General features: G+C 43.5%; 3 protein-coding genes across 3 annotated transcripts; all 3 read right to left on the minus strand.

The window, feature by feature from the left end:
• LOC109203787 (glutathione synthetase) lies at positions 1-8983 on the minus strand. The gene is made up of 4 exons (XM_025910774.1): positions 8928-8983; positions 1089-1283; positions 865-946; positions 1-337 (listed from the first exon to the last, which is right to left on the minus strand). Exons 2-4 carry the CDS (start codon positions 1260-1262, stop codon positions 207-209), a joined length of 387 nt encoding a protein of 128 aa, XP_025766559.1. The 5' UTR covers positions 1263-1283; positions 8928-8983; the 3' UTR covers positions 1-206.
• Positions 8984-11429: 2446 nt separating this feature from the next.
• On the minus strand, positions 11430-15008 carry c1qbp (complement component 1, q subcomponent binding protein). Its single transcript, XM_003458051.5, has 6 exons — positions 14609-15008; positions 13821-13971; positions 13651-13741; positions 12397-12492; positions 12179-12304; positions 11430-12078 (listed from the first exon to the last, which is right to left on the minus strand). The coding sequence occupies exons 1-6, from the start codon at positions 14859-14861 to the stop codon at positions 11929-11931; spliced, it is 867 nt and encodes a 288-aa protein (XP_003458099.1). The 5' UTR covers positions 14862-15008; the 3' UTR covers positions 11430-11928.
• A 1580-nt stretch (positions 15009-16588) lies between these two features.
• On the minus strand, positions 16589-22303 carry dhx33 (DEAH (Asp-Glu-Ala-His) box polypeptide 33). The gene is made up of 12 exons (XM_003458052.5): positions 21700-22303; positions 21178-21338; positions 20850-21077; positions 20547-20717; positions 20231-20416; positions 20015-20126; positions 19234-19393; positions 19052-19140; positions 18837-18964; positions 18536-18739; positions 18368-18454; positions 16589-18019 (listed from the first exon to the last, which is right to left on the minus strand). The coding sequence occupies exons 1-12, from the start codon at positions 21908-21910 to the stop codon at positions 17711-17713; spliced, it is 2046 nt and encodes a 681-aa protein (XP_003458100.1). The 5' UTR covers positions 21911-22303; the 3' UTR covers positions 16589-17710.
• Between the last annotated feature and the right edge of the window lie 5049 nt (positions 22304-27352).

The raw sequence follows: 27352 nt of genomic DNA on the forward strand, positions 1-27352 counted from the left end.
CCAATCCCTTTTATTCCACCGCCCAAAAACCAGTGACAAACACTAGCTAATATTAACTTGGAATCAAAGTCCACTAATCCCCAGGCTCCCAGCATAACATACAGTCCAACACAAACTCCACAAACTGTCTTGCTTCAGCTGACTTTCCTTCACCTTCTCTCCAGAAAATCTGTTGTGCTCTTTTCAGCACGAAGCCACACTCCTGCTCACTGATCGTCACCTCTGTTTAACCTGGTCTCAGCAACTTTGTCCCATAGCTTGCACATCCTTTCCACCTCCATCTTTCTTCTCAGCAACCTGATACATACCTTTTCTCCTTCCTTGGAGAAAAGGAATACTTGAAGAGAAAGAACAGCTAAATACTATCATAGTGGAGGTGTAAAATTACTGCTAAAATAGCTCATATGAACCCTGATACTGAACTATGTATTTATCAAAACAAATGATCTGATATTACAAAGAAAACTAATGATTGCTTTTTACAGTATTAGCCCAGAGTGATGTAAGGCAGGGTGGTTAGTCAGCCATAACTTGCTGACAACTTGTATCTGGTAGCTTTTTCACATCCTAATCAATGTTGTTGTCAAGTGTGTCTCATATACACTATTATCTCAGTCACAGTACAGCATGCATGAATCACAGTAGATACACAGTAATGCAAAACAGCAGGCAGTCATGTATGTGTCGTCACTGTTTTGACTGAGGCTAGCTCATACATTGAATGCAAGCAAATCCTGCATGTGTGTGCAGATCCATGCACTGCTTAAGCTTCCCTAGTTTAACAAATGGTGAGCAATAAACAGAAGCTTCAGCATTTGCTGCATTGTCAACATTTTGAAAGATGCGTCTGTCCCCCCGCTGTACCTCCTCCTTCTCGCTGAGGCTTCAAGACAAACCGTTCTGCTGCTGCCAAGGCCATTGATACTGTTTTGTCCCTCTCTGCACCCTGTAGACGAACGCAACCACAGAGAAACAAATCAGAGGAATAAATGTGAATGACATTGCTTACACTGAACAGCAACACCCAGGTGAGGATTATCTAATGCCAAATTTTCCAAACAATGAAAAAATCGTGTCCTTTTTCTCACCATGTCTGGAGTGTAGAGGTCAGCCAATGTCGCTCGGATCTGCTGCACAGCTTGAGGCTGGTCCGGGAAGAACCTCTCCAGGACTCCAGGTCTGGCGAGCACTTGCTGAACCTTCTTGGTACCAGCCAGGTGAGCGCTGATATCTGGACCCTTCACAGCTCGAGAGCGCTCCATCAGAAGACGAGCATCCCAGCTCTGCAATTGAAAACAGACAATGAATTCTCTGCTTGTCTTTTTATCATTAGATGTATTTCAGTATTAAAAAGTTCAGTTTATTGGGACACTTTGTGCAAGAAAAATTTTCCCCCCATAAAATAGCCTCTACCATTTCACTAACTTTTGGAATCTTATTTCACTGCTGCTAATAACGTTTTACACTCTGTCACAGGTTTTTTAGCTTCGTTCGTACAAACTTTCTCGTGGTTGAGATTCTTGACCAAACAGCCAGCACACCGACCAGCAGAGCGTGACAATAGTTGGTTTATATTACGCTGAGATTTGACAGACAGAGACAGAAGAATGAAGGAGAACAACACAGAGTCACGCTATCAAGGAGAACCTGGATGGTAGATTCAGCAGTTTGGCTTGAAACTTGCAAACTGTTTTAACTTGTTATGTCCGATTAACTTTTCCTTCCAGGGTGCTCGCCAGTTTTCTTTCACTTGTTTCCTGTTCCTGCCAGCAGAATGCACACACAGCTGCAGTAACTACACACAAATGCAGACACTTGGCTGTCTTCAGCAACAAAAACGCCATCAAAAAAGTCACATTATCAGAGCAACATCAGAGAAACAATAAAGTCTAACCATGGAAGGTTTTTTATAAATATATGCATAAAAACACGAAAACAAATAACATCAACAATGAGCACCTTTCGTTTTGCTGAAAGTGATATAGCTTTCTGTTCCCATCAACTGAAACCGCCAACATTTCAGGTGTGCATGCTGGGCAGCTGAAGCTGACATCACAGCACAGCTGCTCTTCCTCATCAAGAAAGCTGTGCTGCAGTGCAATCAACTATTACATTTAGGCAAAGATTACTTTTCATCCCTAAATGATTGATGGTCAGAAACTCTGACCTTGTCTCTACAGACAGCAGAGAGCTGCTGCCTTTCTGTGGGTAGGAGTTCATTTTTACCCATCACCCCAGTTAAATTTCACTGGGGTCTGTCTCATTTATATGCCAGAACCAAGACTTTGAAGCACTTTTCTTTGATCACTTGTAGCTCAATGGAGACACACATTTATGATCAGGTCCCCCAGTTTGAGACACATTTGCACAAGCACACAGATGACCAATATCTCACAGTGGTTTAACACAGTTCTGTCTGGGCTAAAGTACAGACATCGAACGCTATGACAGACGGAGGCAACTGTGACCCTTGCAATTTTAGAAGAAGTCTGCTTGAAAGTAATCATGGACAAAATTCATGTTTCAAATTATTCTAAAAATGCACTTCAGCAAGTTTTTTTATAATGTCTACTAAAGATGTTTTCAAAGGCTTTCCCAGATATGGGTTATTTCTAGTCCCAGATTAAAAGAATAATTCAGTGAAGACCTCAAGTCAAGTCAAGTTTATTTATAAAGCACATTTAAAAACAACCAAGGCTGACCAAAGTGCTGTACAATAAAATACAAATATAAAATACTATAAAACACAGGTACATAAAATACCTCACTGATAAAACAATAAATTAAAACAATAGGTTAAACCTTGCTAAAAGCCAATGAAAAGAGGTGAGTTTTAAGAGCAGTTTTAAAAGTTCCTAGGCTTGTGGAGAATCTGATGTGAGGGGGTAAACTGTTCCACAGTCTGGGTGCAGCCACAGCAAAAGCCCTCTCTCCCCTAGTCTTTAATCTGTACCTGGGAACATCTAAAAGCATCAAGTCTGCTGACCTCAAAGATCTCCTGGGGCAGTAAATGCTAAGAAGCTCTGCCAGGTAAGGAGGTGCAGTACTGTTAAGAACCTTAAAAACCAGCAGTAAAATTTTAAAATCAATCCTAAAAGCAACTGGGAGCCAGTGGAGAGAGCAGAGGACCGGAGTGATGTGGTCTCTCTTTTTGGAACCGGTCAGCATGCGAGCAGCAGTGTTCTGCACCAGTTGGAGGCGATGCAGACAGGAACGATCTAAACCAGCACAAAGGGAGTTACAGTAGTCCAGCCGTGAAGTAATAAAAGCATGGACCACCCTTTCTAGATCGTTCCTGCACAGGTAGGACTTGACTTTAGCTAAAATCCGTAGGTGATAAAAAGATCCCTTGACTACGGAGCTGATTTGTTTATCAAATTTAAAAGCACTGTCAAAAGTAACACCGAGGCTCTTAATGGAGGAAGTACATTCAGAAGTTAGGGGTCCCATAAAATCAAAGGAAGGGTTGGGGTCTTTAGGAAGCCCAAACACAATGACTTCAGTTTTACTTTCATTTAGATGTAGAAAGTTAAGAGCCATCCAAGTCTTAACGTCCGACAGACAGGAGAATAACGGCTGCAGAGAGTCCTTACAGTCTAACCTCAGAGGGAGGTAGATCTGAATGTCATCAGCAAAAGAGTGGAAGGACACATTATGTTTGCGCAGCACATCGCCCAGAGGGAGCAAATACAGAATAAACAGCAGGGGGCCTAGAATGGACCCCTGAGGTACACCACAAGTTAAAGGAGCTCTGGGAGATGACAGTTCACCAAGGTGAACAGAGAAACTCCTGTTATCCAGGTAGGACTGGAAAAACTTTAAAACAGTACCTTTTAAACCGACACAGTGTTCTAAGCGGGATAACAGTATGTTGTGATCGACAGTGTCGAAGGCTGCTGTCAGATCTAAGGTTACTAGGACAGCAGCACGACCAGACTCTACAGTTAAAAGCAAATCATTAAAAACTCTCAGTAAGGCGGTTTCAGTGCTGTGACGAGCTCTAAAACCGGACTGAAACTTCTCATAGAGACTGTTGTTGTCTAAAAATGACTGGAGCTGCCTGAAGACAACTCGTTCCAATACTTTGGACAGAAAGGGCAGATTGGAGATGGGCCTATAATTAGAGAGTATAGATGGATCCAGGTTAGGCTTTTTGAGGAGAGGTTGAACAACAGCATGCTTAAAAAGTGTTGGGAAACAACCAGAGCTGAGACAGGCATTGATCAGGACCAGAAGGACAGGTCCAACTGAGTCCAGGACCTGCTTCAGAAGACGAGAGGGGATAGCGTCAGTGGAACAGTTGGTAGACTTGACCTTGCAGACTGTTTCATGCAGCTGAGAAAGAGAAATTAGCTCAAACTGATTAAAGGCAGATTGGCACGGGAGAGAAACACAGGGATTGAAAAGTGGAGGTGGAATGACAGACTACAGGGAGGAAATCTTATTAACAAAGAAACATAAAAAGTCATTGCAAAGGGTGGCAGAAGGTGTGAGGCGAGTGGACGTATGAGGATCAACAATGGAGTTTAAAACACGAAACAAAGTCTGAGGTTTATGGACATTACTGCTAACCAGGTTAGATATGTAGGAGGACTTAGCCTCTTTAGCAGCTTTCTGATAAGTTAAAAGAGAGTCTCTCAGGATATTGAAGGAGATTTGCAGCTTGTCCTTTTTCCACTTTCTCTCAGCACACCTGCAGGAGCGCCAGAGAGCGCGAACAGAGTCTGTAATCCAGGGTTCAGCGTGAGCTTTGGGACGGAGTGATTTTAGGGGAGCGATGGAGTCCAGAATAGAAGTGCATGTTGAATTAAAAAGAACAGTTAAATCTTCTGCACACAGGGAGTCAATCCAGTCCACCGTGGAGAGCTCAGAGTTGTTAAAAGCAGCAGAAAACTGGGATGGTACATGGGTATTGATGATCCGGTGGCGGCGTGAAGGAGCTTTAACTGCAGCAACAGAACATTGTGCAGTGGCAGAAAACAGAACAGGACGGTGATCAGAGATACACGCACTCTCACAGATTTCAGAGACGTGGATACTCAGGCTGTGGGACATGACGAGGTCCAGTGTGTGACCTTTCTCATGTGTGGAGCCAGACACACACACCTCCATTTAAACAACTTTAAGCCTAGCACTAGGCTTAATCCATGTCTGGGAAATTGCAGCCAATACAGGAGAAATCTGCTCTCTCTTTCTAGTCCCTGTCAGGACTCTTGCTGCAGCATTTTGGATTAGCTGAAGACTTTTCAGCGAGTTTTTAGGACATCCTGATAATAATGAATTACAGTAGTCCAGCCTGGAAGTAATAAATGCATGAACTAGTTTTTCAGCATCACTCTGAGACAGGATATTTCTAATTTTAGAGATGTTGCACAAATGGAAGAAAGCAGTCCTACATATTTGTTTAATATGTGCGTTGAAGGACATGTCCTGGTCAAAAATGACTCCAAGGTTCCTCACAGTGTTACTGGAGGCCAAGGTAATGCCATCCAGAGTAAGAATCTGCTTAGATACCATATTTCTAAGATTTTCAGGGTCGAGTACAATAACCTCAGTTTGATCCGAATTAAGAAGCAGAAAGTTAGCGGCCATCCAGGTCTTTATGTCTTTAAGACATTCCTGCAGTTTAACTCATTGGTGTGTGTTACCTGGCTTCATGGATAGATAGAGCTGCGTGTCATCTGCATAGCAGTGAAAATGTATACTATGTCTTCTAATGATGCTGCCTAAGGGAAGCATGTATAATGTAAACAGAATTGGTCCTAGCACTGAACCCTGTGGAACACCATAATTGACCTTAGTGTGTGAAGAGGACTCTCCATTTACATGCACAAATTGGAGTCTATTAGATAGATATGATACAACCCACTGCAGTGCAGTACCTGTAATACCTACAGCATGTTCTAATCGCTCTAATAGGATATTATGGTCAACAGTATCGAACGCTGCACTGAGGTCTAGCAGGACAAGCACAGAGATGAGTCCACTGTCAGAGGCCATAAGAAGATCATTTGTAACCTTCACTAAAGCTGTTTCTGTGCTGTGATGAGCTCTGAAACCTGACTGAAACTCTTCAAATAAGCCATTCCTCTGCAGATGATCTGTTAGCTGTTTGACAACTACTCTTTCAAGGATGTTTGATATGAAAGGAAGGTTGGAGATTGGCCTATAATTAGCTAAGACAGCTGGGTCTAGAGATGCTTTTAAGTAAAGGTTTAACTACAGCCAGCTTGAAGGCCTGTGGTACATAGCCGATTATTAGAGATAGGTTGATCATATTTAAGATTGAAGCATTAATTAATGGCAGGACTTCTTTGAGCAGTTTTGTAGGAATGGGGTCTAAAAGACACGTTGATGGTTTGGAGGAATTAATTATTGAAGTTAACTCAGAAAGATCAATTGGAGAAAAAGAGTCTAACTTAACATCAATGGTACTGAAAGTAGATGTAGATAATATTACATCTGTGGGATGATTATTGGTAATTTTTTCTCTAATGATAAAAATTTTATTTGTGAAGAAGTTCATGAAGTCATTACTAGTTAACGTTAAAGGGATGGTTGGCTCAGTAGAGCTCTGACTTTTTGTCAGCCTGGCTACAGTGCTGAAGAGAAACCTGGGGTTGTTCTTATTTTCTTCAATCAGTGACGAATAGTAAGATGTTCTGGCTTTGCGGAGGGCTTTCTTATAAAGCAGCAAACTATTTCTCCAGGCTAAATGATGATCTTCTAAATTTGTGACACGCCATTTCCTCTCCAGCTTACGAGTTATCTGCTTTAGGCTACGTGTTTGAGAATTATACCACGGAGTCAGGTACTTCTGATTTGAGGCCTTAGTTTTCACAGGAGCTACAGTATCCAGAGTCGTACGTAGTGAGGAGGTAAAATTATTAACAAGATGATCGACCTCTGTTGGCGTAGCGTTCAGATATGGAACGCTACGCCAACAGGAAGTAAACCCGGCCCAGCAAGCAGAAGATCCCATAGCTGAAGAAATGAGGTGGTTCTGGGATAATGAGGAGGCTGAGAGTGACAGCGACAGTGTCCCTGAGAGTGGTCCTGACAGTGACACCGATCACAGCAACACTGATAACAATGGCAGTGATGATGATGGACACAATGTTCAGGATGCCCCTGTGCTATTGCTCCCCAGCCCAGTACCGGAAGGTTCACGGAAGACACCAAGGGAAGAGGAGGAGAATGATGAAGAGGGAAGAACAGCGACCTGTTCACCTGACTGCCACGTGCCACCTGTGGATATCTGTTCAGCCTGTGACCCACTATGATTGAGCTTACAAGTGGAATGCAACAAGTGTGTGTCTCATACCACTGGTACCTTGTTAGGTGGTGATGATCGTGCTCTTACTGGTCCCAGTTACGGAGGGAGTCGTCCTATTGATTGGCTCCCAGATTAGGAAGGCGGGGTTGGGGCCTTCCTATCTTCTTATGCTAACGTTATTAATATTGTTTGTCTGTCTTCCTCCCCTCAACCCTGACTGGTCGGCGCAGATAGCTGCCCCTCCCCGAGCCTGGTTCTGTGGAGGTTACTTCCTGTTTAAAGGGAGGTTTTCCTTCCTACTGTCACCAAATCCTTGCTCATAGGGGCTCATCTGATTGTTGGGGTTTCTTTGTAATATTGAAGGGGAGATGAAGACAGTGAAAGAAAAGAAAAAAAGATATGCTCAGGAAGGAAGTCAGCAGGCTCCAAGAAGAGGTCATACACATGGACGAGCTTTTCAAAGGCACCTTAGAAGGACGGCTCACACTCAAGCCGACACAGACCTCCTGTAGGACCACCTAAACAAGGAAATGGAAAATGCAACACGCTGCAGGTATGCTGCCTTGATTGATCATTATACCTTACAGCAGTCTTTCTCAAACTGTGGTATGCTAGTGGTACTTGGGCTCTCTCTCCGTTCCTCGCAAGGACAGCGTGCTCTCCATGAGCTCGAGAGCGGCACCATCACCCAGGCCCGAGAGAGAGGAGTTTCTCGGCCGCTCTGCATCGGAGAGGGAGTAGCGGCGCAGCAGCTCATTGAGAGCGGTGTATTTCCCTTGGGTGGGGGGATCCCGGAGGAGGGTCATCACACGCCGGGTGGACAGCGGATCCATCAAGGCCACCACGTGATGGTATTGTGTCGTCGGCTGAAACGCCACGAAGAGCAAACTGACCTTCGATGTGCACGAACCGCGAAGGAGGGTCGTGAAGCCAAAAATCCGGCAGTTTAACCGCCACAGCAAAAATTCAAACATACAGCTCTGCTGTCACTTCCAACATAAATGAAGATAGAAAACTAAACAGCAGTGACGTTTGTAGGCCTACTGAAGTTGGGGTAGCTGGTATATAACAATGCGCTACGTGGTGGCTAGCTACATAGTTGTGTTAGCATACCACAAACATAATGAAGCTGGAGGATGAATGCTAACTTTTCTTCCACTCGATGGGGGTTCCTGATGGTTACAGAGAAATGTAATGTAAATGTTTGGGGTGGCTGTAGCTCAGGTGGCAGAGCAGGTCAGCCACTAACCAGAAGGTCCAGGCTGCTCCAGTCTGCATGCCAAATATTCTTGGGCAAGATACTAACCCCATGTTGCTCTCCGATGTATCCATCAGAGTATGAATGTTAGATAGAGGACTTAAGAGCTTAGAAGAAGTGCTTGTGTGATTGGGTGAATGAATTAGTTGTATAAAGCGCTTTGAGTGCTCAGACAGAGTAGAAAAGCGCTAGTCCATTTACCATTTAATTGCATGGCAGGACGCTGTAAACGGACCAAACGAGCACAGCAGCCATAGATCTCTTTCTCTTCAACATGCCGTCAAGTAGTGATGCGTCGGACGCGAACGAAATGGCTCTTAGAGCCGGATCTTTAACGTGAACGACTCGAGCCGGCTCCTTACCGCGAGCCGTGGGTTTTTTTCTTTTTCTCACCTTCTCTGTCTCACTTTTTTTCCGCTTCACTCCGCACGCGAGCCTTGTTTTGCGCTGGGCAGAGGGGGGAGGGGCGGTAGTTACACTCCCAGTAGCACAGGAACAGAGCGGGAGGGAGAGAGAGAAAGAGAGGCAGGGACAACAACGTCACATTAGAAAGGTATAGTAATCATCCACAACTATTTTCAGTTGCAGATGATAAAGGATTCAGAAAGTTTATTCATGCAGCCCCATATGACAGAGAATATGCATCTTCTTTTTGTTTTCATATTTTAATTTATATTTAATAGTGTTGCGGTTTGCAGTGTTTTGTGTTGTTTCATTTTAAATTTGTTTAAAAGGAAAAAGCTGAAAATTTAAATAGTTAAAAGTTGAAATGTGAATAGTTGGTTTTTGTATTATATAAGATAAGATAAGATAAGATAACCTTTATTAGTCCCACATGTGGGAAATTTGTTTTGTCACAGCAGGAAGTGGACAGTGCAAAAGTTATATAGCAAAATTAGAATACAATAAGAATAAAATACTGTACACAACTGTACAGAATAGAATAAAATAAAATACTATATACAGTAGAATAAATAGAATAAAATATACAATAGGATAAAAATAGAATGCAAATGCTTTATAGAACTGAGTAAAAATACAACTTTGTCAGAAAAAGAGTGTTGCACTTATTATTGCACATGTGTGTGTTAGATCGGTTGAAGTCTTTGTTGTGGAGTCTGACAGCAGTGGGGAGGAAAGACCTGCGAAGTCTCTCCGTCCCACACCGTGGGTGCCGCAGCCACTGAAGGAGCTGCTCAGTGCTGTCAGAGTCTCATGCATGGGGTGGGAGGTGTTGTCCATCAGGGATGACAGCTTAGCCACCATTCTCCTGTCACTCACCACCTCCACTGGGTCCAGAGGGCATCCTAGAACAGAGCTGGCCCTTCTGATCAGCCTGTTCAGTCTCTTCCTGAATATGATTTATTTATTACATTTTATGTGGAGTGAATAAATAAAAGTATATTTACGGTGGCCCCTAGAGACAAAGCAGCACGTACAAACTTCAAAACACATACAAACCCTGAAGCACGTACAAAAAAAAAAAAAACCACGTAAAAACTCCAAAACAGACAAAAACTCCAAAACACGTACAAAACACAACAGAAGTGCTCCGGGATGCTCGGCGCAGTGTTGAGCTTTTGTTACCTAGTGGCTTCACAAGCCAGGAAGTACCAACGACTGGATTTGGTGTGTGGTAGTAACATGTAAATGAACATTTTCTTTAATTATTTGAATATATATGAGTGCTTGTGTATAAATACACAAACAATACACATATGCTTTCAATTGTGTAATTTAAGTGATCTAGGTAGCTCTGTTTTGGAAGTTCAGTTAATGCTAGAAATGTGTTTTGGAGTTTGCACGTGTTTTGTCTCTAGGGGCCACTGTATATATTTATATATAAACATATATAAATAAAACCACTTTTTTTACATTAGTAATTCCTTTTGTGCATAATTTTATATTATTGTTAATAATAAATTAATTAAAGCAACAAAACAACCTGAAGATCCGGCTCTTTTTAGTGAGGCGAGCCGAAAGAGCCGGTTCTCTAAAAAGAGCCGGAAATCCCATCACTACCGTCAAGATCCTCATCGTCATGGTGACGTGCCAGTGGCTTCTGGGCGTGGCGCGCCGCGTCCTCAAGTTTCTGCTGATGCATCAGGCTCTGTGCTAACCTAAACCTGTACCTGTGGAATTTTAGAACTAAATTAAAGGCTGAGCAACACAAGCTCGTTAACGCTCAGATTTTTAGTAAATATAGCTCAGCTGCAAGCCTTAAACAATCCGCCCTGTGTGTGTGTGTGCGTGTTACACTGCTAAGCAACTGGTGGTTGCAGCAAAAGGCTATCATTTAAATATTTCATCACACGACTGATAATACCGTATCAACCATCAGCTCAGCCACTTTGTCTTTTATTAGCTGAAGAAAATTTAATGTTTCCATCAAAATCACTCCAACACACTGCCTTTAGTTCTTCACTGGTGCCTCACAGACGTGATTCTTTAGACTTGTGTGTGCGACCGTTTACTAAAATGAAAGAAGGCATGACAGCAGGAAAATGCAGCCGTTATCTTCCTTCTTAAGATTCAAAAGACATTTTAAGCAACAACTTAACTGACTTCAAACTTGGAGTACTTTCTGTTCAAGGGCCATAAGTAACGACATAAGTAACGACTTTAAAATGTCTTCTAGAAACAAATATCTGCATATGAATATGTATGAAGCTGCAAGCAGTTGACACATTTCTGTCACTTTGTAAACATAGCGCTACTGACCAACCAAGAGGTCAAAATATCAGGTGCTTGACACCACATGGGTTTTAACTGTGTGTGTGCTGCTGCTAACAGTGTCAAAATTTAGGTTCTTCATGAATTAAAATGAGTTTTTAGTGCATGAAATAAAGCCACACTGGCTGAACGATCACATGTAAAAATGAAAATAGACAAACGTACTGTATTAAACCGTTTTATTGAGCAACGACGTTCCTTCCTCTGACCAACATCATTCACGTTCAGATTTTAGGCAGCAAGGCCACACACTCTGCTCAGCCAGACTTTAGACTCAAAGTGAGGTGGTCACGCTTTAAAATCAGAGGCTGTCACGTTTACACAAAAGAGAGATGATTTTTATTGAAATGTTCAACTTCTCATTTTGACAAATTGTCCCATTACTGGCTTCAGAATCGTCAGAATATTTAAATATTAACTGTAACTAAGCAGATTATACACATGACCACAACTTGTAATTCTTTTAGTTTTCATACATTTGTGTCTGAACCTCAAGTTACAGAAAAATGGCGTCACAAAAAGCACATCTGCAGCCATGTGACAGCTGCTGGCCGATGGCATCATCAGTCTTTTAGGGTCATCAAACGTATCGATGGACCACCGAGTGCTTTAGTCTTACTCTACCCTCACACCTCGAACTCTCCCAGAATGTGCACTGAAGTTAATTACATTTGACAAAGCCTTGGAGGTCTTCCAGGAACTTGATGTACTCTTGATGCTCGATGGCCGTGCTCAGCTCCATGAGTTCATCGGCGAAGGTGTTGTCGACCCCACGGTCAGCCAGGAAGTCCATCAGATGGTCATACAGGGCCTGAGAAACAGTACCAGTAAGTAAGCAACCTTGAGCACAGCGCCACTTTCAGTGACCGTTATAATTGAGCTGTTGCTGTGTGTACTGCCTCGGCTCTCACCCAGTCCAAAGAGTCTGTGTTGAGTGTGTAGCTCGTCTCCTTCCACTCTGAATCTCCCTGTGGCTGAAAACTGACCTCTCGAATGGCAAAGATGTCGCTCTCCTCTTCTCCCTCACCGTGGCTTATCTACGAAATACAAATGCCTCATATTCATTTCACTATTGCGCACACTACTGCTGCTATCGGCAATATTAGACATTCGTTTTATTTGACTTTACCTCATCTTCAGGGAAATGGCAGTCGAACACCAGGGAATGTTTTGCAGCCTGCTTTGTCACTTCAACAACAAAGTTGGGTGTTGATACAATCTCCGGCTGCAAAAAAGGGGTAAAAAGCTTAATACACAAAATGTTGAGGTTAAAAACTTCAGTGTGTAAGCCAGTAGCCGCCTACGGTGCTGTGCAAGCCACCCTCGTTTCTTTAAGTGTTGTTAGGAAATTAGCAAATGGAGGAGCCGTTTATTGAAATGAGTGCAGACATATAAGAAAACAGTAAACAAATATGAAAACAGTGTATAAGACAAACTTAAGAGTTCATGCAGTTCTAACGAGTCTGAAAGTCAATATTTCGTCTTTATTCTTCAACTCAGCTTTTATCGCGTTTGACAAGCACGCTAACAGAGATGTTTTCCATCTCTTGGACTAACAAAATGCAGCCTCCACTGTGCTTTGCAGATGGTCGTAGCCTCTGTTTTCCCTCTCCTGACCTTTTCTGTACATACTATGATTTGAAAGGAAACCTTCACATTTAGATTCCTCACCAACGATCAATGGCTTCTTGAGAGGCAGCCTTTCACTGAGAACATTTCTGATGAGGTCTCAGTCACAGTAGATAAATGAACATCTCTTGTGTTCTCTGTCAAATCTTTGCTCTATTTTTTCATCCATTTCTTAAGGATTCAGCTTTCAGATACTCTTCATCTGCTGTAGATAGTTTAGGGCAGGGGTGTCCAACTCCAGGCCTCGAGAGCCAGTGATCCATCACAGCTGATTTAAATGGCTAAATGACCTCCTCAACATGTCTTGAAGTTCTCCAGAGGCCTGGTAATGAACTAATCATTTGATGCAGGATGATATCTAACACCTGCAGGACACCAGCCCTCGAGGCCTGGAGTTGGACACCCCTGGTTTAGGCCTACCACTTTTTGTCCAGTTTCCTCAGATTTTCTTAAAAGGCCATGTTGCACAACGTGCTGCAATGACAGCTCTTTGGGAATCAAAGTACAATGTTTAACCTGTCAAACTGTGTCCAACCATCGTTGGCGTATTTTTCACAGTTTCTACTAAAGAAATGTGAATAAATGTTTTTGTGACAGGCTGCTAGCAACAAAGAGCTTAAAGATACAATTTTAAGTTCTTTTCTAAATTGTCTGTTATGTGTAGACAACACTGATTCGTCCCTTGAGGGATATCTTTCCTAGGTGTCTTTGGTTATGCTTGAATAGTGTCTTCCAACCACTAGCTGTGCCTCACCTCCTCTTCTGCTGATTTCTGCTGTGTCTGTTCCACTTCTTCCTCAAAGTTGGGAGGAATGCTGTTGTTGATGTTGAATGTGACCGCGATTCTGTGAAGAGCAGAAATACCGTGAGCTTGTTTCACATGCCACACCGGCCACGTTTATCCAATCATTTTGGCAGACTTACTTTTCTCCAGAAACACTTCTTGTGAGTTTAGCCTCTGTGCCATTCATCTCCAGCTCCCATCCTCCCGACACCTTAGGAAGACTTTTGTTTTTCTGGATCTTCTTCTCTTCTTTGATTTCATCAGACAGGAAGTCACCAAAAGCTTTGTCACCTGAACAGAGAGTTTATGATTTCATCATGAGACGTGATGCACAGTTTGTTTAAAGGTTTACTTCTGACAATAAAATGAAAAACAAGGCTGATTCTAACATTTTACACAAAACACGAGTGCTTGTCAGTGCGCCCCAGGGTGGCTGTGGCTACAGTGTAGCTTGCCATCACCAGTGTGTGAATGTGTGTGTGAATGGGTGGATGACTGGATATGTAAAGCGCTTTGGGGTCCTTAGGGACTAGTAAAGCGCTATATAAATACAGGCCATTTACCAATACTTGTAAGACTGCTGAAAATGAAAGAAATCTGTTTTGTGGCTGTCTAAAGATGTCTCGTTGGATATTATGAACAGTCCTAGACGTGTCACGTGTGCTGAATGATCAAAGGCTATTGGCAGGTTTCAGAGCCTTTTTCAGTGACAACCACTAATCACAGTTTAAGGTGAAAGACTCCTTACAGTCTGAAGATGCTGATATGAACTCAGTCTATAACGATCGTTAAACATCTTTTTTTATCCCTTTAAACTGTAAAGGACGTGTTGGTTCTGGCAATACGAGTTGTCTGATCCATCTAATGTTAAGTTTATTGGTCTCGTAAGCTGGCTGGCTTGTTTAAAGGAGTTTACACCAAACGTCACCTTCTGTGTGCAGTCCTCCACATCCACACGACATCGACGGACTCAACACCTTGGAGCTGAAGAGTTTGGGCCTGTATCCAGACGAGGCTCCGTTATTATTTAGCATCCAGAGAGACCGGGTGAAGGGCCGAGTTACTGCCGAACTCGGAGAGCGCAGTGCCGGGTAGCTGAGGGGCAGAACTCGCGCTGCGGAGGTGCTGGCTGAAGAAAGGCGAGCAGCTGCTCCCACCGCACGGACGACTGACTTTAGCATGATTGTACAAAAACACCTGTCACGACAGAATAAATGAGTTCCGTGCCGCACAGCTCACTGTGAACACCGGTTACCGACGCTGCTTCTAGAAGACGCTGACAGCACGTGTGGAAGGACACATTGACCCAGATACTCTTTGCCCCGGAAGTAATACTCTAAAAGCGAAAGACACGAAATAGCAATTTTAAATTCTACATCAAAAACTACACCGAATACGACAAAATATTATAATAGAAAAAATAAATAAGATATAACCTAATTAAAGTTATTTGGAAAAATTACGTGTGTGTTGTAAATGATTGTCTACACATCAGCGCCCCCTGTAGTTCAAATCAGCGATAGCAGACCGGCGCTGCTATCTGTTTAAATTGGGGTTTTTCATGTCGTTTGTTCTGCGGAGCTTTTTACAGTGTGGCTACAAATCTGAAACACCGCGGACTTTAATAATACCTTTGCCTTCACGCTGTGACACTAAAACAGAAACTCTTAAAAATACATATGTAAGGAGATTAAAGTGCAAAAATATCTGTGTGCAGGGGCCCGATTTAATAGGACTTTGCTCCAGAGTTAAACCCCGTTTTGGCTTAAAAACTGTCAGGATTTAATAAAAAATCCCAGCCTCAGTTCTTTTACTGAAAAGCTTGGAGGGGTTTCTTTTGATTGGTGTACCGTAGTGCATTTGTACTGTATTTTCAGAGCGTGTGTGTGTGTACAGACATGATCGACTGAGGCCCCTAACGACGGGGTTGCATCAGTCAAAGTAAAACATCGACACTTCGGTGCAATGAGGCTGATCAGTTGCATCATGTGAATCCCTCCCGCCAGCAGATGGAGCTGCTTTCCAGTCTATGTGAGCCTGTCTATAATTAAACGGCAGCAGGGGAGATCCTGTTTTTCTGAATTGACTAAATGAACATAGTCAAACGTTTTGAGACACTTCTCATTTCTGTTTTGCTACTAAAATGGGAAATAAGTCCATTGATTCATTGAAACATAAACGCAAATACATGAGGCAAAAACAGAGTTTGAGCAATTCTAATGAGCTTGAAAGTCTGAAATATTTGGTATGAACACTTTTATTCTTCAGCACAGCCTAAACTCTCTTAGACAAGTCTTGTCATTTCTTTGAGTAGTCTTCAGGAAGAGTCGTCCAGTTGCGTGCTTTTCTGTCCAGGTCTACTTTTACTGCATTGGTAGAGTGTTTGTGACCAATATCATGCTAAATAACAAACAAACTGCTCTTCAGATAGTATGGTGGGTCAAAATCATAACTCCATCATAACACAAGAGCCCCTGGCGGAAATGTCAGTTTTGGCATTTTCCGTTGATTCAAATAAAGAAATGGGAGCAAATGATATAGTAACATAGCGCCTAAAGATATGACATGTTGTATGTGTAGACAACACTGGCTTCTCCCCCGGAGTTATGCAAAGTGCTGGCTGTGTTAAGAGACTTGAATGATAATTTTTTTTAAAAACCCAGAATGTTCCTTTGAAAATGTTCAGGACTGAAAATGAGTGAAAAAGCATCCAGCATCCAAAGAAGAAGAGCTTAGTCTGGAGAACTATTGCTCCAAAGCTCTTAAAGAATTCCAAAGGTCATCTACTTGGAAGCAAAATGTTTTTAAAAATGAGGTGGCTCAAGACTTTCGCACAGTCCTTAAACCATGCTATGGCCATAACACAATAATACTAAACACGTTAGAACTGCGACTGACTTGTGCCGACTCAGGTGGATTTGTTTTTATTAGAATATGTAACAAACATGGGCATGTATTAGGATCAGATGATCCACGCTCATAGATGAGCCCTGGCAGGCGTGCATTCGTTACAATAAACTTCATGCAGATCAGAAATGGCTCAACTTTTGATAATTCTCTAAAGCATTCAGCGTTTGACTACAAAGTTAGAAACTGTATACTTTATTCAGGTTATATTTTACAGTCCTGAGTCCAATGTGTAAAAAAAAGACAAGAGGACGCTCCATCATCAACACAACGTCATTTACATTCTACAAAGCGTGACGGAGCCGAGTGATCAGATCGCTGAACAGATTCTCCGTGCACTGCACATGTCTGCTGTTAGCAGGTACGTCTGGCAACTGTGTGGGGATCTGCGCGACAAACAGCAATGAGCAGAACCTGGAGAGGAAGGCATGCTACTTCTCCTGACGTGCGTGTATTTGGGGAAGAGACGGTGACATGACTGCAGATGGGAAAAGGAGCATGCACGAGCTAACGAGGCTAGTGCTGTATAAGTGAAACCATGTCAGTGTGACACACTGCATTTGTTTTTCATGTTTTCTTGTGAATAAGGGAACAGCTGAAAGTAGAGTAAAACAAATCTACTTTGATTGCATAAAGAAACCCCTGTAAGACCACTTCATGTAAACCCAAAACAATCAGAGTGCTTTTCTTAGCTTCGGAAAAGCTCATATTTTGGACTCGCAGCCACTAATCCGTCTGCTGGAGCGTTTTGATGGCTATTTGGTAGCAATGAAGAAGAACAACATGGTGGAAAACAGCCCCATGCTGTGCTCCTCTGAGGTTACCTGTGCTGTATAAATGCATGCAACTACTGAAAGAATCAAAGCAAGACACTTCAAAGCAAACTGGCTTTTCAGGCCAACCGTGTGGCTAAATGATGACAAGAAGAAATTACAGCTCGTAAAATCGGAATGACAGTCCAGAGGAAGTCAAACTTCGATATGCAGACTTCTGCTTCAGTGACAGATGCCCAATGCTTGTCAACTGGGAGGTAGTGAAATCCAGAGTAGTTTACGACACAGCAAACGTTCTGCACCAACTTGCAATAAGTGTGTTTGTGGCAGGTGGCCTGTTTCTTTGTTGGTTAGCTCTTGTTGAGGTGGAGCTTGCGGCCAAAGTACTCGGGCGCTGCATCCAGCAGCCAGTCGGCATCGACCAAACAGAGGTCTCTCATGTAGCAGCGGGAGGTGTGCAGCAGCTCGTTGAAGACTACGTATGCCGGCTTGGCCTGGAAAAGGACGGAGGACGGGTGGATGGCCACGGGCTGGTGGGTGTCTAGAGCCAAGTAGCTGCCATCGGGCTGCAGCTCTGCAGCGTTGACAAACATCCCGTGGGCAAGGCAGCGGCGAACGCTCGCCGTGTCTGCTCCACACGATTCCAGTTTCAGGTTCAGCTGGGAAAACAACAAGACGTGACTTAGTACACAGGTCGCATGAGTTCACCGCAGAGATGCACAAAGACAGGTGTGCAGCATCGATCAAAGCAGGAAAACACTCATTCATCAACCGGCACTCGCTGTTTTCAAAATAGCCCTGAGGCGTTAGCCTGTGTGATGATGCACATTCATAATAATACTGACACTGTCAGAATTTACACATTGTGTTCACTTTACTTTCAAAAGCATGGATATTATTCTCTAATGAGCTGCATTAAATGTTAATAAATCCTCTGTAGTTGATCAGGATAATCAGCGATTCCTGGGAGAATCCCTCTGTGCTAGCAGAGGTTAGCAGATGTGTACCTTAAGGCAGATTTCTTTAAGTTGTGCCTGGACTTCTTTCACTAGACCCATGTTCCTGCTGTTGACAAAGTTCTCCCGACACCACTCCTACAACAGCAGAGATCACGTGACAGCTCAGCAGCATGATTTCATTTATGTATTTTCATTAGTTGTGTTCATCGTACCCACCTTGTTACCGCTGACTTTCTTGAACGCTCTGTAAATGTTTAGCAGTGTCATGTGGTCTCCTTCACTGGACATGAACTTCTTGCGCACTGCAAGCACGTCGTCCCGCCGGGCCGGAGGGTTGTACAGCACGGTGTCCACAGACAGCAGCGACACGATGCTCAAAATCTCCTCAGAACACGAGTAGTCCGGGGACAGCAGGATGGTCTGCGGTGTGGAGCAAACAGAGGGGTTATCTGCTTGTGAGCCGACACTTTGTCTTTGCTAAAAAAAAAAAGATCAGAGCAGAACCAGCAGGATTTACTTTGGCATATCTGGGCTCCAGAGGGAAGCTCGCCATCTTCTTTCCCAGAGTGGTGAGGAAAACCTGCCCGTCCTTCTTTTCCACAGCTCCCAACAGCTCCAAATGATCCACAGCAGAACGGATGGCCTCTGGTGTAAAATACAAAGCACTACTACAGCTAACTCTGCATCGCGTACCGGAGGACCAGAGGTAAATCCTGACTGACAGCATCTTACCTGGAGAAGGTTTGGACATGAAATCAAAATTTGTCACGTCTGGAATCCCCAGAGCCATGAGCTGCAGCATCACACCTGCCAAGTTACACCTGAGGGTAAGAAGCATCACACAGAGCTGACTCAATGAGACATGTAAGGTGGATTTTTACTATCACACGTGTAAAGCAGACTCCACAGCCTACCTCTGAATCTCAGGAACAGTCATCGGGATGAGGTTGTCAAATTCCTGCTCGGTGTAGAGACGATAGCAGAAGCCAGAGTCCTCCCTGCCAGCCCGGCCTGCTCGCTGCCACGCCTGCGCTTTGGAAACGCGCTGCACTGCCAACACCTCCAGGCCGCTGTCTGAGAGTCACATCGTGTGCACTGTTAGGAGAACTGACGCAACAAAAAGCACCTCTTATCTGTGCTGTTCAATTTAGGATCGCGGTGGGAGGGCTCAACTTTTTTCAAAGGGTCACAAGCCAAACAAATATTTTTACACATCTAAATGCATCCCTATAGCTGTCAAAAAAACACTGGAAATCTAAATTTTTCCGCCCTGAATTAAAGTGGAGTTTGTGGGGTTTTTTTCCATCCATCCATCTTCTTCTCCTTATCCGGAGCCGGGTCACAGGGGCAGCAGCCCAACCAAGGGACCTGACAAAGAGCAATTCAGAAGAAGCCCATCGAGGGAACAGTTCACCCTGCCCGGGATAGTTACCGGGGCCCCGCCCTGGAGCCAGGCCCAGGGAGGGTGCCCGAGGGCGAGCGTCTGGTGGCCGGGCCTAAATCTATGGGGCCCGCTGGGCACAGTCCGAAAAAGGGCCACGGGCCCATCTTCCTGCAGGCCAACCACCCGCAGGAGGCACTGGAGGGGTCGGGTGCACCGTGTTTTTTTCCCATTAATATTAAATGGAAAGACTCAAGCACAAGTGTTTCTCTCTGCATGATTTGTGAATGCATTTGCAATCTGAATCTTCTCACCCGGATTGAAACGTTTGGCCTTCACCATCCCCGTGTCTATGACGTATTTGATCCCAGAGATTGTAACTGATGTCTCGGCGATGTTTGTCGAGAGAATGACTTTCCTACAGCCCTGGAAAGAAAAAAGGCTTGCAAGACTTACAACATGATGCTGAATGTCTAAATCAGAAGATACTGCTGAGAGCAGCAGTGTGTAATGTTCAGACATGTTTTTACCTTTGGAGCTGGCAGGAAGACCCTGAGCTGCTGTGTTGGGGGCAGAGATGCATATAGTGGGATAACTACCATGGGCCCACAGCCATCAGGCAGATGCTTGGCGATGTCCCGACACGTCCTCGCCAGTGCCTCAATCTCCTCCTGGCCCGTCATGAAGACTAAGATGTCGTGTGATGAAGGAGCCTCCTGCACGACCATGTGTGGAAAATCATCATCACGACAGAACATAATCTGTGTTTCCAATAATGATGCTGAAGAAGAGCGGTGCGTTTGTTTGGGTTTCGTCTAAACTGGAAATAGGAGACACAAAAACTACCTGATGGATCTGGAAGATAGAGACAAGAGCAGCCTGCAGGTAGTCTGACTGTGGCTGTTTGGTGTAGTAGATCTGGATGGGGTGCTGTCTGCCCTCCAAGTACAACACGGGGGACTTGTTGAAGTACTCAGAGAACAGATCCACATCCATCGTGGCTGACATCACTATAACCTATGGAGGTTAGGACACGAGGTGCAGGCTTTACAGATTTGTTCAGTGAATGCAGAGCAGATGCAGTGAGGCGATTCACACTGTGTTTACTAGAAACGCTAAAGTCACAACACGTGTGAACTTTGCTCCTACCTTCAAGGGAATCTTGTTAAGCTCCTTGCGCCTGCGCTGAGCCGTCTTAACCACGCCAAAGAGCACGTCGGTGTGCACAGTGCGCTCATGAGCTTCATCCAGGACCACCACAGTGTAGCGCAGCAGCAGGGGGTCTCCGATGGCCTCGCGCAGGAGCATACCATCAGTCATGAACTTCAGTTTCGTCTCAGGGGAGGTGACATCCTCGAAACGCACCGTGTAACCGACCTAAAAGGAAGCAACAGAAACACAGCGCAGATGTCAACACAATGCAGAGGCATCAACTCCAGTCTCCACAGCAGACGGGAATCCCGTTCATCGTGAGTACCAGCTTCCCCAGCTGAGTCCTCTTCTCCTCTGCCACCCTTCCTGCCAGTGAGATGGCAGCAACTCTTCGGGGCTGAGTGACAGCGATCATGCCCAGCCGGCCGATGCCGGCCTCGTACAAGTACTGAGGGATCTGAGTGGTCTTCCCAGAGCCGGTCTCACCTGCCGGATCACACAGGACAGGGCTGAGTTATCTGACACATAAAGATACTTTTTGCGAAGCCCAAAGCAAACTTTAACCCTATTTATATATTTAAGGTTTCATATTTTTGATCATCACGTGGCCAGAAATAACAGAAAAGACACATGTCTGTATAGTGACGTTAGCCGGACTTTCTATGAGCATAATCGTGCTTACGTAGGTAGCTCCACCCACAAACCTAACACCACCGCCACAAATTAGGCACATGTTAAGATAAACTATAGTGTAGAAATACTATTTTACAAACAGGATGTTCACGTGTGCGCGAACTGCGGCTGACTTCAGGTGTAGCAGCAGCTAACTGTAGCTGTGAATACTCACCTATGAGGATCGCACCGTGCAGCTGTCTCAGCTGGGTCAGCAGCTGAGGCTTCGCTTGATAGATGGGAAGCTGCTTCCTCTGGACGTCTATCGGAGTGGTCGCATTTCCCTTTCTAGGCAGCAGCATTCCAGGCTTGTTCTTATCGAGGCGGAAAAACACGGATCCCGGCTTAAATTTTTTAGCCGGAGGAGGGTCGGGGTCGTGAGGCATGTTCTGGAAAAAGTGACTGTGGGAGCGAAACCGCCGAGGACCCTCTCTTCAGATTGTTTCACGTCAGAAATGAAGAAAATAAAGTTGTTTTCATACTCGCTGACAGACCAGCGAGCGGCACTGCGGATGTTTTGCTACCTCAGCAAAAAAAAACCTTCCCACGTGGTCGGCGCAGAGGTTTGACGTCATAGATCGAGTCAGGACTGTCGGGTTTATCGCACGTAGTAACTTACGTCCTGTACTGTCGCACAGCACTTTAATCTCCTGAACATGTTCATACGGTTTGCCTTTACTACACCAGACATTTTATTAGGTACAGCTATTCAACTGTCTTTTAAGGGGAGTTGGCCAATCATATGGCAGCAAGCAGCTTAGTTCACCCAAGTGACTTTGAACGCGGCATGGCTGTTGGTGGCAGCAGCAGCTGGGATCTTTCAGTACAACAGTCACTGAGAGCAAAACATCCAGTGAGCGGCAGCTATCTCACTGACGGTGACTTGATGCTGATAGAGATTTCAGAGGAGAAAGATGGGCCAGGAAAGCAACAGTAACTCAAAGAGCCACTCATTACATCATAAATGAGCTACTAAGACAGGACATTGGCATCATGGATGTGCAGCCGACAAATCTGCAGCAGCTGTGTGATGCTATCATGTCTGTATGAACCAACATCTCTGAGGAATGTCTCCTTATTGAATCTGTGCCACAAACAGTTTAAACAGTTCTCAAGGCAAAAGGTGAGTCTTAGGGAGTATAAAGCAGACACAAGTGTGACTTAAACTACAGTATAAGCAATACAAGAGTGCTCTACAAAGCAGGATATATACACACCCTTTACACTTTTTATAGTCCATTAACATCATTATCCCTGTTTTTAAAGAAATAATAGTAAACAGTTACTATTTAGTAAGGCCATAAAACTAATTTTAGCTTTCATTTATGCCTGTAAGAAGTTATGGAAACTGCATTCAAATAAAAAGGGTATATTTGCCCTGACATGACAAGCATAACATGACAGATATCACACTTTTAACCTATAGTGTATTCATTTATTATTTACTATCTAACTCATATTAGCCCCACAGTCTCCCGCACAAACTTTGTCCCAGTTGCTCGTTATTTTGTCTTTTTTGTCTGTGATAGACTTGGTCGTACTAAAAATCCCAGGTGCTGCTGACTGGCACCAACAGCCAGTCTAAGTTGCTGCCATATGATTGGCTGATAAGATATTTGCCTTGACCCCTTAAACCCCAAAGGTCTGCAGAAATTCAGAAATGTTATCAGAAACAAAAACAATATAGAAACTTACTGTAGAAGGCACTGGGCAGAGTTTTCAGGCTCATATGCAACCCTGTGCTTTATTGCATATGGATTATATGAAACATGCCACAGCATAAGAGCCTGAAAACTGCTTGTAATTCATTTAGTAAATACCAAAGTGGCAAAACAAATATTATCAAAAGTATTTCTTTACATAATAGTACAAATATTTTTGCATCAAAATATTCTTCAAAGACTGAAGTAAAAAGACTTCCTATGGAGAATAGTCCTTTTCAGAATCAGGATCAGGGGAAGGTCAGATTGGCAAAGACAACAGCAACGCTGAAACAATCTGACTGCTTCCCTGTGCATGTTGCAGCTGCAAAGAGCCGTCTGATGCTAAAGGAGGCAGCAGACTGCCTTCACTTCACACTTGGAGATACTTTGCTCAGGTCTCTCAGCTGGGAGCCATACTATCAAAAAGTATCAAAATAGTAATATATTGATAAAAATAAATAAATAAGGACAGTACTGGGTGCAGTGGCTAACACTGTTGCCTCACAGAAACAGGATTTCTGGCTGGGGGCTTTCTGTGTGGAGCTTGCATGTGTGGTGGGTTCCCTCTGGGCCTCGCCGTCCAAAGACGAGCGTGTTAGGTTGGCCCTGTGTGTGAATCTCTACATATTACCCTTACAATAAACCATGCACACTCTCTTTTGCATAGTGAACGGGAGGATGTTCAACTGCAAACCACAAGAGTCAACAGGTAAAGAGGGCATTTTAAATCTTTCAAAAAACTGGGTCTGATAAAATGAATTTGTGGCTGTGTTGCTGATCTCTGATGCAGCCACGTGAGGGCAGCATGCTCAACAATGAGCCAGCGTCAGGTTGTGATTGTGTCTGTTTCAGATGTTTTGTTTCTTTTTGTAAACATGACATTTTAGGATCATCGTGGGGTTGCTAAAATAGGATTCCAACTAATGATATTTCAGTCCTCATGAAAAAGATTTTGGTGTATCCTAAATATTTGAAGAGCGTCTGCCTCTGCTCAGAGTGCATTTCAGCTTTCAAGCAGCAGAGGTTACACTCTGAAGTGGTGGAAAGAAAGAACTCTTAAACAGCTCAGCATGAAAGCTTTCCTCTGTAATGATCCAGCCTTCACACGCCCATGCATCGCCCGGATGCTGTGACGGTTTGAGACTCGCTATCGGTTTTACTTTCTTGGATGTTCGACTGAATTTCATGAGAACGGTTCAAGCACACACACGCTCTTGTTTGGAGGACATGAAGCAATAAATGAGATGGGAGGGATTGCGATTGCAACAGTTCTTTTTAACTTTACTCACTTCCCGTGGTGAAAAGCACTTTATTTCTTTGCGTCGTACAGGTGCGGCACTCCCCACTGTTTCTCAGTGTCGTTAACAGACTACGGTTTCTCCCAGCCTGCGTTATTACTGTGTTATTACTCTGACAGCTAGTATCACCGTAAAGGTCAGATTAACACTAACTTTACGAGCATGAGTTCGCAATCACAAAGATGCGTCAATGAGATGAAAATCTGTGGATTCTATAGTAAAAATTGATTAATTGATAAACAAAGACATTTATGTCATTAATCACCAGGATTGTACCAAGATGTTATTAACGTAGTCAGCTTATCAAAATACTATCTAACCACGGCTTTTAGGAATTTGGGAATTTCTTTTTTAAATCATGAGAGGCAACTGACGGAGTATTGATATGTCAGGAACTGCTGGGACTGTGTTTTCCTGTGGGCTGAGATTCAGGTGGATTCAGCTGGAGTCAATCAGAGGAGAGCGACACTCTTCCAAATGATTTCACCGTATAAACCTGAAATCTTGAGCCACAATGCGATCGTGGCTCAAGAGTTGGCAGTTCGTCTTGTAATCGGAAGGTTGCCGGTTCGAGCCCCGGCTCTGACAGTCTCGGTCGTTGTGTCCTTGGGCAAGACCCGTTGCCTACTGGTGGTGGTCAGAGGGCCCGGTGGCGCCAGTGTCCGGCAGCCTCGCCTCTGTCAGTGCGCCCCAGGGTGGCTGTGGCTACAATGTAGCTTGCCATCACCAGTGTGTGAATGTGAGTGTGAATGGGTGGATGACTCGATCGCATGCTTTGGGGTCCTTAGGGACTAAGTAAAGCACTATACAAATACTGGCCATTTACCAAGAACACAAACCATTATTCAGAGCCGTCCGTGTGTGGTGATGAAGAAACTGTTACTGTGCCAATCTTATTTTTAACTCCAAGAGTCTGTGGCCACTAATTAAAGTCAGCATTAATATTACAACATGCATGAATCTGAAACACTAACAGTCCCACTGACAGAAATGTCAACATCAGTGATGGGAACTCCGGCTCTTTTTAGAGAGCCGGCTCTTTCGGCTCCCAACTGGCTCTTCAGGTTGTTTTGTTGCTTTTTTAAATTTATTATCAACAACAATATAAAATTATGCACAAAATGAATTACTAATGTAAAAAAAAAAATTGTTTGTTTGTTTTTTATTTATATATGTTTATTACATAAACATGCTTTTATTTATTCACTCCACATAAAATTAAAAAAATAAATTATAAAATACAAAAACCAACTATTTACAATTCTACTTTTAACTATTTAAATTTTCAGCTTTTTCCTTTTTAAACAAATTTAAAGTGAACAAGACAAAACACTGTAAACCACAACACAATGAAATATAAATTAATACGCAAAACAAAAAGTAGATGCACATTCTCTGTCATTTAGGCCTGGGATGATTTTTGGGGGGAGTGTTTTCCTGCTTGGAATTACATACATAGGATTCAGTGCAGGAATAAACTTTCTGAATCCTGTAACATCCACAACTGAAAATAGCTGGAAATCAAGTGCAATCATTTTTGCCAGGTGTTTATCAACTGAGTTCTGTCTTGCTGGGGTCACAGACATCTGCAAAAACTGCCTAATAGAGCTCTGGGTAGGTGGTTGTGGTGGTGTACTGCAAGATGCTGCAGATGTAGCAGCAGCAGCAACAGTGGCAGTAGGCACACTGGCACCTTCATTAATATCACACTGACTGTGTTTTATCTTCCCCTTGCACTGATGGGGGGACAGTTCTCAGGTGCCTGTGCAGGTTGTTTGTGGAGCCGGCTCCATATGATATCCTTTTCTTGCAGACTCTCTGCCTTTGTATTGTCTATAAAATTCAAATGGTTCCAGATAGAAATGGATTTTCAATCTTGAGCCGGCTCAAGATTGAAAATCCATTTCTGCCAGTGTGTCTACTGCAACTGTTGCTGCTGCTGCTGCATCTTGCAGTACACCACCACAATCACCTTAACCATTCCAAGCAGGAAAACACCCACAAAAAATCATCCCAGGCCTAAATGACAGAGAATGTGCATCTACTTTTTTGTTTTGCATATTAATTCATATTTCATTGTGTTGTGGTTTGCAGTGTTTTGTCTTGTTTCACTTTAAATTTGTTTAAAAAGGAAAAAGCTGAAAATTTAAATAGTTAAAAGTAGAATTGTCATGGTTGGCTGTGTGGCAGGCAGGCAGGAGTAGTGGACCCAAAATGCAGGACTCTTTGGAAACGAGATTTAAACTGAAAACGCAGCTTTATTGCTGGACAAAAACTTCAACATAAAATAAAACTCACAGAAGCAAAACAAAACTCTAAACTGAGGTGCTGGAGGACTGGAAATCATGAACACACAGCAAGTCGAGGGCGTACAGACGTTAACAACGCGACACTGACACAAAGACACACTGGGTTTAAATACACTGAGGGAGTCATCAAGGAATTAGAGACAAAGGGGAACACAGCTGGGAGGAATACGACCTAACGAGACAGGGAGAGCAAAGCTGGAACACTGACATCAGACAGGAACATGAACCTTCAAAGTAAAACAGGAAACAAAACACACTTTACTAAGACACGGACTAGACAGAGAGAGGCAGACTTGACACTGACCAAAACCTACTAAATAATAATCATAATCAAAACAGTATCACAAAGTAAACAGCATATAACTCAAAATCCCGAGAAATACCATGAACATAGGAAACTCAAAATGCTGGGTCGAACCGACCCAGGACCGTGACAAGAATTGTAAATAGTTGGTTTTGTATTTTACAATTTACTTTTTTAATCTTATGTGGAGTGAATAAATAAAAGCATATTTATA

The sequence above is a fragment of the Oreochromis niloticus genome, linkage group LG10 (assembly GCF_001858045.2).
Source record: "Oreochromis niloticus isolate F11D_XX linkage group LG10, O_niloticus_UMD_NMBU, whole genome shotgun sequence".
Lineage (NCBI taxonomy): Eukaryota > Metazoa > Chordata > Actinopteri > Cichliformes > Cichlidae > Oreochromis > Oreochromis niloticus.